The following is a 12,733-nucleotide window of genomic DNA, read 5'->3' as shown; positions in this document are numbered from 1 at the left end:
TAAAAATTGGAGTTCACGGTTGTCCCTAGAGTGAGAAGTATTGGTTTATCTTGCAGAGTCAGAAGAGCTTGTGAGGCCTCGTCTTTAAAGCTCACTGTGGTATGAATTTTTGTGTCTCCCCAAAATTTGTATGTTGAAACCTAAATTCCAGTGTGATAATGTTAAGAAGTAGGGCTTCGTGTCCTGAATGAGAACATGAAGTGAAGCCCCAGACAGCCGGTTAGCCCCTTCTGGATGTGAGGGTGCAGTTGTAAGATGCCATCTGTGATCTTTTGCCAGAGGAAAGGGGAACAAGAGATGGAGGGGAGGGGAAGAGATAAAAAAGAATTAAGATGTGTTATGTACATGTACCAACTCTCCGCAGTGAGTGTAATTGTTATATGTTGCAAACATATTAGTATAAATAAAAATTTTAAAAAGATGCCATCTATGAGAAAGAGGGTCCTCAACAGATTTGCCAAATAAACTTCTCCTGTTTATAAACCATCTAGTTTATGGCCATTTTTTAAAATAGCAACCTGAATTAACTAAGAAAACAGTGAAATAGGAGTTATAGGGTATTACAGTTATTAATGTTAAAAGCTATGAATTGTTAAACCTCTGATAATATCCTTACTCCAACATGGCTTGGGTGTTGGTAAGTGTGGGAAGGTGTCTCGGTTACTTTCTCTCATTGCTGAGACAAAATACCTGATGTAGAGAATTAAAGGGAGAAAGGTTTATTTAGCTCACAGTTTGTGGAGGTTTCAGTCCGTACTCCACTGGCTTCAAGGCAGGGTGGTGCATGGCAGAGGGCAACAGTTCATGGAGGTGAAAGACAGCAAAGCAACAAGAGCAAAAGGGAGGAGCAGCAGCCAGCAAGCCTCTTTCCCTCCCTTATATTGTATGCAGGCTACCCATCCTGCTACACCCAGTGCATGGTGCGTGTAGCACTCACACCCATAATCCCATTGGACCACGAGTCCATCAAAAACTCTAGAAGCCTGCTCCATGACTGCATGAGGTTTTAGGGGGATATCTAGATGCAAACCATAACAGAAGGGGACACATAGCTCCCATCTCCTGCTGGCTGCAGGGAACCCTGTGTGTCCCACAAGGTGTTAAGAGGTCACCTCTGCACAGGAATCCTCAGGGCACTTGGATGCAGTCCTTCCTGAGTAGCATCTGGCAGCAGTGATAGGAAACATGCTATTCTGGGGCAGCAGGGTGGGCTGTCAGTGTCAGGAAATCCAAATGGTTTCCATGATGTCTCAGAAGTTGTGCTCTAGGTTCTTTTGTCCTCTACCTTTGTGGCCCAGCTCATCTTGACTGTAAGACCTGGGAGCATCCCCTGCTTCCCTTCCATACTGTTCAATACTGAGGACATGGATTGAGTGGTGACATTTGTGTAGCATCTTTAATTTTGTAGAGTACTTTGTTCTTTTCCCATCTCTAACCACCTCTATAACTTTGGCACCATTATTCTCATTTTGGATGTGGAGGAACTGGGCCTCAGGGAAGGCAAGTGGCACACCTTTGGCTTCACAGGAAGTGTGTAACACAGCCCTGATTGGAATTTGGCCCTATTGCCTCCTAGAGCTTGTGGTCTAAGGGTGTTCTTCATATTTGCCGGTGTCAACATGTGGAGCAGATAGTCTGGATGTGAGATCTGCTAGGACCCTCTCTGTAGTGTGAGCTTCTAATTAATTGAAGATTGCATTGTGAGTCTGTTTGAGAATTGCCTGTTATATGATATCATAGCCTGAGGATGGAAGGAAGCTGTGCAGCTTGGTGTCCCAATTATTTATGAGTATTTCACATGCAATTAATCTTCCTTGCCATTGGTTAACCATGCCACTGTTCCACGTGTGAGGTCAATGAGAACAGATGCTGGTATCACAGTCCTCTGGGCCACGGCAGATGTGTGGCTTCAGACAGGTGAGGAACATGTCTTTGCTGGTTGCATTCGGCCAGTTGTCTAGCTGGCAGGCAGAAGCAGATGAAGAATATGCCTAAAGGCCACATCTGCCTATAGTTTCTAGAAACTGGAGAGATGCACCTGCTCCTGTCATGGCATCTCTGTGTTGGAAGGTTCCCAGAGGGTTGGCTGGTCCACCCGCCTCGCCTTACAGAGTGAATGTCCGAGGCCACAGTAGATATGGAATGCCCAGAGCACCTTGCATTTGGTGGCTGTGTCCTGAATCCTTGTATGCTACTTGTTGTGACATCATACATCTTCAGTCTGTAAAGTCATTCTTCTCATCCTCCTTATCTCCCACCTTGCTGGTCATACTGACTCTGGTGTCAGCTCAGTGTAGCTTCTGTGTTGGGATATGAGATATGACACATTTGGTTGCAGGTGACAGAGGCCAGCTTAAGTAAAGTGAAGAATTGTTACTCCTCTCCTGACTCCAACATCCGAGGGGTGAAGTTGTGTTCAAGCCACTGGGGCCTCTGGCTTGGCTGGTCTTCAGGTCTTCCTGAGAGCTCTGCTAGTGGGAGAGTGATACCTGAAGCTGGTTAAAACATGTTTCTGACCTGTGGCCAAGGTGTCTCTGCCCCATATCTGTTGAGTCTTTGTCTCTTCGGTGGAAATCTTGAGAATGCTGAATTCTGCAAAGCCACCAGGAAGCCCCGGTCCTTTCTTTTTGATATCCACTGCGGTGTTAGCGATGTGCTGTCAGGTAGGAGTTAGGGTGTGGGTACTGTTACCAAATGCCAGTGTTTCAAGCCAGGTTCTATGTCATAATTTCTTTTTAACCTTGGACAAATCACCTTAGGTGGTTTAGTTTCCTATCTGCAAAATGGGTTTGATTCTAGCACCTGTTTTGTGAGGTGACTTGGAGGGTTTAATAAGGTTATTTGCACACTCTGGTCAGCCCAGGGAGGAAGAACTGTTTTCTTGTGAAGCTTTGCTTTTAGTTCATGTTTACAAACTTGTGAAATTGTAGATTTCCAGAGCACTTCAGTGGTGGTGTCTCTGAACCAGTAGGGAAAGATCTGTGCGACTAGCATTGTTTTCCTCTTGGTTGGTAACCTCATCCTATAGGAAAGATTGAATTCTTCTCCATACCTCTCAAAGGGAAGAAGTGGGTTTCTCTGCCCAGAGGTTATAGATCCATGTGGCTTCAAGAGCCAGGCCAGTAAAACCTTAGGCAGAGGTGGCTCCCACTGAGATAAGGTGTGCTTTGTCCACAGAAATTCTCATTAGTTTTTGTTGGCCCTACTACACAGCACAGGGCTTTCTCTAGACCTTTTCAGCTTGACTTTGTGTATATGTGGGTGTGAGGTATTAAGAAGAATCTCGCTATACAGGCAGTAGGATAGTTCATCTGAAGTCTTTGTAGGATATACAGCCTCTCTGTGGATGTCTACTGATTCAGCTGTTTTGCAATGACAAGCAGGTAGTTTTTGCTTTCTAAAGCTTTTCGTGTATCTGACACCATCTACTTAACACCTGTATTTTACTTGTCACTTCAACCCAGGCACTTCTCTGATACCTGCCATGTTTTCTCACTGAGACTTTTTTTTGTTTTGTTTTTTGAGACAGGGTCTGTCTGTGTAGTTCTGGCTGGCCTTGAACTCACAGCAATCCTCTTGCCTCAGACTCCCCGAGTGCTGGGATTATAGGCATACGCCACCACACCCGGCTCACTGCGGCCTTTCTTTCTGAAACATTGGTATATCTCTGGCACCCTCTGTACACTGATGAAGGAAGAAAAGAGGAAGAAAACTTGATATATTGATTAGTGAGCCCCCCTGCAGGAGCATTGCTTTTTTATGTTAACAAATTTAAAAGTAGAAGCCTTGGGTATGTAGGGGGAGGCAGGAGGGAGAAACAACAAAAAGCTAGAATGGGCCTGGGATTGATTTAAAAAGTTATATTTTGAAGCTCAATATAGTTTATCTTTTCTCTTGGAGATGGAAGGGAAGGGAGTGGGTAGTTAGACAAAGATAGAAAAAGCAGGATGTTAACTTTGAAAAATGATGATGTAGGTTAAGTACTCATAGAAGAACATTTTTTATTTCTGTGCATGTGCCCTTGTGAGCTCTCTCTTTAAATATTACTGAGTATAGGGCCCCAGGGAGTGTTTGTAAAGACTCTTTGAGGCCTGGGAAAGATGCTATATAAAGCCAAAGAATTATTACACAGATCTATGTATATATGAATATGTGTGTGTGCACGCATGCATCCACCGTCCAGAAGTACTGTGTCTTCTCATTCTAGTCATCTTTTCCCTTTTTAATTTAGAAAAGGGAGTTTAAGATCAATTAGTCTTGGGATAATTTCCTCCCTGGAGGGCCCCTCTCACTGTTTCTTCTGTAGCAGTTTCTGTACTTTATATAGCAACCTCTGAGGCCCATAGTCATTTGTGTGAATGGGCCAACCATTATCTATTGTCTGTATGGCTGTGTTTATGTTTGTGTTCCTGGGGGCTGGGGATTGTCCCTGCCTACTGATCCTTTTGAAATCAAGGATTCCTGTGGTCAGTATGAGGAAGGAGGAGCAGGCTCTTTCAACTTTAGGTCATGGTAATGACATGTTAGGAATTTGTCACCCCCACCCCCTAACGTGTATCACATTTCAGAGATGCATAATTGAAAAAGCTCAATTTGGACCTTAGTCCCTGTCAGTGGGTCAGGAAATTATAGCTCTGAACCCAGTGGTTAGTGTTCTCTGCTGAGGCCTTGAACTTACTATTAAGCACAATTGACATTTCTCCCCAGCCCATTGCATACTCAGTTCCTGGAGTGGGGGCAGGTTTTAGCAGTGGGTGATGGTCATTTATTCCTTTATTAATCTACTTATTCATATGACTCTTGATTTGTTCAGTAGGTCTTTAGTGTGTACCTTGGCCAGGTGCTGGCATTGGGACCCTTGTTCTCTAGGGACTCAGGCTGGCACTGGGGCTTTGGTGGCCAGATCTGCATTTAAACACTTATAGCCCAGCAGATCTGTATACAGCACAGTGGGAGTTTAGGGAAAAAAAGGGTCCAAGAAGCTGCACTCCAGTTGTTTGGCTGGTGTACATGAGACCTGCTTGAGTTTTGAACACTAGGCCAGGGGTCCTTTGTAGGATTCAAAGGTACCTGGGAAGTGGGGGAGAGGGAATCTAGCAGGAGCTGGGGTGACCATTCATGAACGGCTGCTTTATTCCCAGTGGACTCAGGGCTCTGCAAGTCAGCCTACTCTCCCTTGCTGTTGGCCACCCTCGGATAGCTAGAGACCATCTCAGCATGGCAAGCTTGAAGAAGTCATACAGGCTCTGCCAAGTTTGTTTCCTCTCTGGTTTTGCCTCAGTGTGAGGCTGCAGGTTCATGGCATGTGTGTGATATTCCAGATACTTACTGTTTAGCTGAACTTCACATTTTCTCTGGAGTTTCACTGGGTTCTCTTTTGCCCTGTGCCTGAATTTGCATTTGTCCCCAGTCTAGGTCTCTGTACCTGGTGACTAAAGAATCACAGCAAACTGTTCCTAAACTTAGTTTAAAATCTCTTTGAAGAGTTGGGCATGGTAGCATATGCCTGTAATCCCAGCACTTGGGAGGCTGAGGCAGGAGGATTGTTGCGAGTTCAAGACCAGCCTGGGCTACAAAGTTATCTCAAGGCTAGTCTGAACTGCATAGTGAGACCCTGTCTCGAAAAGACAAAAAAACCCCAAACCAAACTAAAACAAAATCTTCTTGAGGGATGGTGTTCATTAAATTGATTTCAGCAAATGCACCTTAAGGGAGCAACTTAGAACCAAAGGCTTGTTGGCCAGTTGTGTCTGCTTCTCCCTTCCCGTATCTCTCCAGGCAGAGAAGGTGGCTCATCCAGAACTTCTGGAAGGCTCAGTTTCAGTCAGCTGCCTGGGATGGCTGTACACTGGAGCTGATTGGAGCAGAGTCTCTGATCTGAGGCAGAAGTAAGATAGAGCAGGTCTACTGTTCTCATGCCTGCCATAGCCAGTGAGCAAAGCTGTCCCAGGGAACACTCCCCCTCACCCCCCAGCAACCTTCAGGGTAGCCTAGGGAGAGGGCCAGGTCTTCTAAGGAACACATGCTGAGGCTCAGGCTTAAGAGAACGGGAGTGGGTTTGATTGGCTGCATACTGAGGAGGAGGAAAGAGGCACGTGGAGGGAGTCCTGAGGAGACCTGAGCAGTGGAGGCCACTGGCCACATGACTTAGAGCTTCAGCTGTCTGCAGGGGGATGTGGTGCCTGAGTCCTGAGTGTAGATGCAGTTGTGTGAGTTCTATTGAGGTTGAAGGAAGATCCAGGGAAGGAGCTGAGCAGAGACTGCCAGGGGGGACTGGAAGGCAGGGAGGAGGCCCGTGCAGAAGGAGGGAGGGATCCTGAGTCTGAGATAGCAGCTGCTTGCTAGAAGTTTCCTTCTTATCCGAGTTCCATCTATAACCCCTTCTTTAGGTATAGCCATGGCCTATACCCATGGGCATAGTGACAGGGGCCATATGCTAACCATAGAGAGCTCCTTCCTCCTTGAGTCAGAGGTGGCCGGGAGTCAGGGTGGAGGGAAAGGTGTGTGGGTGCTTGCCTAAGACAGATTGGCACAAGTTTGTGTTAAGGGACCTGGTCGGTACATGTTTCAGGCTATGTGGGTCCAGTAGTCACTGTTACAGCAACTGGTGCTGCAATTGTAGAGTGAAAGTAGACAGAGATGGTATGAAAATGGATGAGCAAGGCTGTGTTCCATTGGCGCTTTACTCACCTCTGTCCAATCCTGTGAGGCTGACAGTACTCGAAACATCTTCCCTTGGGAGGGAGCCAAAGGGCAAAGCAGGTTTCTTTTGCCAGCATCTCAGAGTTGAGGCTTGGAGATCTGGGATTTGAAAGTATATCTGATTAGAACATCAGCCTCTTTCTGTGTTGGCTGGTTTGCTTCCCTGAGTAGCTTAGCATTTTCACAAACCCTGGACGAATTAGTTTTTGTTAGATCAGGCCTTGATGTGTACACATTAAAACAAATCGATAGCAAAACTGTCATTTCCTTAGTTTATTCTTTGGTTTCATGTTAAGAAAGATTGCACAAATGTTTGTTCATATATTTATATGGTTTTGATTGCTTCATTTCTCATATGTAAATATCACTGTCTGAAATTTATTTCCATATCCAGCAGAAACAGAGATTTAAGCCCCCCCCCCCTTTTGCTTCCAAAATGTTTCCTTACCCTGGCAACATTTGTGGATGGAGACATCCCTTTTCTTTTTTATTTTTTTAAATTTTTTTTTGAGACATCCCTTTTCCAAATGGTTGGAAGTGCAGACTTTTTTCCCGGATTGATTTCTGATGGTTGAAGTGAACATTTTCCTGGGTATTTGACTGGATTTGCAGTTCACTTCTCTGCAGCCAAGTGAGGAACTGATTTTGAGATGGATGGCCGTTTGTCTTTCAGCCTTAGGAGAGGAAAAGCACAACTTGGCAGGCTCCTCAGAAGCTGCAGTTCAGAAATGCTGTTCTGTTTTCACTGGAATTGTGTGCTGTGGCAGGTAATAAAGAGGAAAGAAATCACAGTGACAGGGACTAAACAAATAATGGGCTGCACAGTGCTGGGGAAAGGGAGAGAAATTACAGGTTAGGGAACACCTCTGCTCATGCATGTCACCTGCATTTAGGAAAGTATAATATTTATGTGATACACAAAATCACCCCAGCATTTCTTACTGGCTCTTCTACCTGAAGAAAGTCACAGAAGCCCATGTGACAGCAAAAGTGAATTGCTGTTCAAGATAAAGCCTGTTGAAAGAGCATTTCGGGGGGATAGCACCTTGGTTCACGCCCTTTTCCATCATTGATGCAAATGTTCCGCCGTGGCTGTGGGGGAAGGCAGGAAGGACACTGACAGCCCTCCTTTCTGAGGTGGCATTTTGAAAAGACTCCCACCATCAGAACATTGCTTTGTCTGTGCTTGTAAGTATTATTTGTCATACTGGAGATCCTAGGGCCCCTTCAAGAGGAAACATATAGTGTGGGGCGCATGGAGGGAAAAGAAGGATCACACCAGGATGATGATATGGATGGCACCAGCATTGGTCATCCAGCTGTTTGTGACAGGTACCTTCTACGTGGTGAGATTTGGGCACCCACAAGGTGGGTTGCTTGTACGGCTAATTGAGGCTGCTCTTCCCAGATGAGCCTTTGTATGACTGTGGGTCGTTGTAGGAAGGATGTCTCCAAGGTTTCCTTCATGGGACGTAGCAGTTTCAGGCAAATCTGAGTGACAGTATTTGTGACTCCCTCATCCTGGACCTAAGAAGCCCCCTATCTAGACACTTGCTCAAATTCTTCCCAGTGACACATGCCTGGCAGGTTGAGAAACCAAGGCTAGTTTCTCACATTGCCCTTAATGATCTTGTTTGACACTTGAGAAAATTATCTAGTTTGCTGCTCTAGGGCATAGAGCCCTTTTAAAAATCTCTTTTTATTTCTCAAGGTCAAAGTATTCAGGAGCTCAGTAAATCTCTGTAACTCCTGAAAAGGTGCCCATCATAAATGACTGGCCCTATGACAATTACTGCTACCTTATTTGTATCTTTCTGTTCCCTACTATTGAAGGAAAAGACACTTGTTATAGTGATCAGTAACACTTGTTAAATGCTCCTATGTGCTGGACATTGTTCTGAGCATCTTATTTGCATAGTTCTTTGTTAAATCTTTTTAGCACTTCCATGAGATAGAGACTATTAAGATGTCATTTTTAGATAAGGGAATTGGTGTTCATAGAGACTCAATAATTTGCCCAAGGTCACTCAGCTTGGAGCTGAGATTTGAGCTTGGGACCTGCCAGTAGAGAGTGTGCTTTAAAAATCCAGAACCCAAGGGCTTCAGTGGCACAATCAGTTGGCTTGCAGTACTACTATATAAAAATCCAGAACCCTGAACCACCACTCCACATTCACTGAACTACATGCATAGGCTGAGGTTTTAGTCTCTTCTTTTATCCATCCCACCAGGAATGTGGCATCATCCATTTTATAGTTTGCAAAAGCAGAAGCCAGTTTGAGATCACCATGAGAAAAGTAGCTGAACTGTGGTTTTTAAACTCAGATCTGCCCAGCCCAGAGCCTGTTGATAGCAGCTTTGCGTGGATGCTGCTCCTGTTGCCTCTTCTTGCCTGTTAACAACCCCTGCCTCAATGCTTTATTCCTTTCTAGCTCATGGACCTGCTGCCCAGAACAGTTTTATACCCATTAGGACTTTTGGAAGCTTGAACCAGCAGGGAATGGTCGCATTTCCTGCTCTGTGTTACTAAATGCCCTCAACAGGTGGTGGGAAAATGGAAGCAAGGCTTGCTGGGGCTGAAGCATTGCTAGGCACATGGAGAGTGCTTAGTCTGTGATAGCCTGTTTTTGCTGTTAGTTTTAGAAGTCTAGATAGAGAGGTTGGATAGGAATAACCTCTCTGGGCATTCATTTTCACAGTTCAAATTCATACACCTTGATTAAGCACTCAGTGTGGAGGAATGCTGGGGATACCAGGGTGCATGCATGGTATGCTGTAACTTTAAGGTGTAATGAATATGGGCATAGAGGAGCCAGAGATGACTAATCATTGCATACCTTATAATGTGCTTTAAGGCTCGGGCAATCCGGAAGGTTTCTCAGAGGAGGTGCATTTTCAGCTGGGCCTGGTTAGATTAATTGGGTTTTGTCAGATAGGAAATGGGAACTGAACAAGAGGAAAGATGGGTCTGGTCAAGAAACTGATGGAGTAACATCTGTTGGGGAGAGGCTGTGTGGGTAGGGGAAAAATGGTGCAGTTAAGTATTAGTCTGGAGGCCCCTGGACAGATTGTTCTCTCTGCATGGAGCGAGAAACGCAAATGTCACAGCACAGAATCATGCATTTGGTGATGAGTGGTTCCTGCAGAGAGAGGTATGGCAGAACCTAGGGACCACGGGTCGTCTAAGTGTCCTGTGCAGACCAGAGCAGCCCTCACTGAGCACCCTGGTGGTAGAGGTGTCTGCATGGTGACGTCTATGTGTGGCACTCTTTGTTAAGAGTTTGCAAACAGTTTATTAGCACAAACCAGACAAGCACATGATAGATATACCTTCATGGAGCAGAGACAGGCGGCTGACAGGAATGTGGGGCAGATAGAGTAATTTCCTTGGTTAGGGTGAGATTTCACTTCTCTCAGCTTCCAACTGTGACTGTGAACATCCTCTGCCTTTGTTCCTGGGTGCAGTTCAGGCCAGCCAAGAATGTCAAGGCAGACACATGCCCTGGTGGAACATTCAGAGTTCAAACTTGCCTTGGAAAGGAGCAGTTCCCTGAATCTGGGTCCACAAAACTTCACTGCCATCTGTCCTGGGTTGCTGGTGATAAGAGCCAAAGAAGTTTTATCCTACCTATCTTATTATTTTTGTTTTGTTTTGTTTGAGACAGGGTCTTTCTGTGTAGTTCAGGCTGCCCCTGAACTATCTATCCCAGGCTGGCCTCAGACTTGCCACAATCCTCCTGCCTCAGCCTCCCAAGTGCTGGGATTACAGGTGTGTGCCACCATGCCTGGCATTCTTGCGTTCAGTAATAAATTTTCTTTTTTTTTTTTCATGACCATGACATGAGAATAAATTACTTGCTTTTTTTCTCTGCAGATTTGTCAGTTAAAATTACTACTCCTAATAGCATTATGATGAGTTCTTCTAAATTGTTAAAGTTTCCTGATGCAGTCTGTAAGAGGCACTTCTTGACATAGTACTATGCCATCTAATCTCTCCTCTGATCCTCATAGCATCCTAGGAAGGTGTGAGATGGTGGGTGCTGTTTCCCTTCTGCTTGAGAGAAGAGATCAGAGAGGCTGAGAGCTCTGACCCTAATTACCTGATTGAGTTTAGAATGAAAAGTCTTACAGACTCTGTTTCATCTTAAGTATATATGAATGTGCACTATTGTTCTCCATTAAGAATCTTCCTTTGAGAGTACTCCTTCCTTACATAAGTTAGGAGGCTGACTTCTTCCTTGGGAAGGCAGTTGAACCCAGTAAGTGCTCAATAGATGTTGAATGAATGAATGAATGAATGACTGCACGACCTCTGGGCTATCATAACTTTGTTAGTCTTGCAGGCTTTGTTAATCTTCCCTTTCTTCTCAGCTCTACTTCCTATACCTCTTTTTAATCTTTATTAATCTCCCATACCTCTTTGTGATCTTCTCTAGAAATGGGTTTGTTTTTGTTGTGTTATAAAGAATTTCAAAATTGAGCAATTTTTTTATGGCTCTGGTCTTATGGCATGGTACTGTGAACTGAGTCCCTCAATTGTCTGTTCTGGCCTCATCGTTTGGGCCTGTATGCTTCAGTGGCCTTCACAGTGCTTGGTTCTGGACAGAGCTTGTTTTCTTGGACATAGCCATGTCCTCCTGCTGTATGTGTAATTTTGGCCCTGAGTCAATCTCAAGAGGGAAATACAGTTTACAGTGTCTATTAAGTGGACAGAATGATAGTTCCTCAGGAGAAATCTAGAAATTTCTAGTCTTAAGTTCTGACTAAATGATGTGGTAATGACTCTAATGTGTGTATAGTGACAACAGTTAAGTTCAATATAGATAGGAAACTTGAATGTGTATTTAGTTGAAAGGTATGTTTTTCTCCCCATGAATGCTTTCTTGTGTTGAAGATGTCAGAAGAGTAAGAGTATCTTCCCTGAGTAATTATGGATTCTATATTGAAGACACCTTCCTAATACTGTCACCTGAATGCTAACTATAGAAGCAGGTGTAGGAAAACCAGATCGTTGGTTAAACTTGAATAACGATTTCTATGTCAGTATGTGTCATTTGGTGTCATTTGGTCTGTTGTTTAGGTTGATAAACAGCTATAATAGGAAATAACTGATTGCTCAAAATAGATGTTATCCAGGATCAAGGCTTTGGGAAAACACTTAGAAGCTGTAACCTGTGTATGTTCACCAAGGAAACACTTCTGCATTTATTCTCATCCCATCCTGCCCTTCTGTTTTGTGTGACTGATAAAAGTCTGTTTTGTGCGGCTGGTAAAATTGATCAGCTAAACACATTGGCTCTCTTAGACTGTACAGGAATTAAGTTTGGAAAGGGAACAGGGAATTTATTTAGACAGGCTATCTTTAATAATTTATAATCCAGGGAGGTGGCTGACAGGCAAGGTCTGCTGACTGATTTTGACTTTTCTTTCTTCTCTTAGGTGAATTGCGGCAAGCCATCGTAGCCATGATGAATAGGAAGGATGAGCTGGAAGAAGAGAACAGGTATTGGGACCTTCACTACTGAGAGATGGTCTCTTTCTTTGATGTTTTACCTCTTTACACAGAGGGGATGTAACAGATGAAGGAAATTTTGGTTCGTAGGCAGAAATGCCTGGCTGTTTCTTGGGTTTTGTCTGGATGTGCCACTGTAATATATCTATTGAGGCTTGTGTGCAAGCACAGAATGAAAACCTAGTAATAATGGCACTGCCTTAGAACAGACTTAAGAATTTCAGAGTAGTCTTTCTTTTCTAAAAAACAGCTTTTATTGAGATACAATTCACATATGCCATAGCTCCTCTATTTATAGTATATAGTCCAGTGATTTCTAGTACAATTCACAGATACATGCAACCATCACCCATTTTAGAACATTTTCATCACCTCAGTAAGAAAACCCCACACCCTCTACTTCTCACCTCTCTACCCCCAGAGCAGTCCTTTGAATGACCTTTAATTGAGGATTAATTTACTGTGTTCCTATTTACCATGTTCCAGACATTCACATACTTTCCTTAAAGTTTTTTTTTT

At 44.2% G+C, this 12,733-nt stretch overlaps 1 protein-coding gene across 2 annotated transcripts in view; it reads left to right on the top strand.

Moving 5' to 3' along the window:
- Positions 1-12,733, top strand: part of Snx29 (sorting nexin 29) — a 525,079-nt gene that overhangs the window by 105,408 nt on the left and 406,938 nt on the right. For both annotated transcript variants that reach the window (XM_013517836.1, XM_005391150.2), the window contains exon 12: positions 12,142-12,205. In XM_013517836.1, the coding sequence (XP_013373290.1) occupies positions 12,142-12,205 (64 nt within the window). The remainder of the gene's footprint in view (positions 1-12,141; positions 12,206-12,733) is intronic.

This window comes from Chinchilla lanigera, unplaced genomic scaffold, assembly GCF_000276665.1.
Source record: "Chinchilla lanigera isolate Chin_1 unplaced genomic scaffold, ChiLan1.0 scaffold00041, whole genome shotgun sequence".
Classification (NCBI taxonomy): domain Eukaryota; kingdom Metazoa; phylum Chordata; class Mammalia; order Rodentia; family Chinchillidae; genus Chinchilla; species Chinchilla lanigera.
Note: the sequence above shows the minus strand (reverse complement) of the source record. Positions and strands in the feature narration are given on the sequence as shown.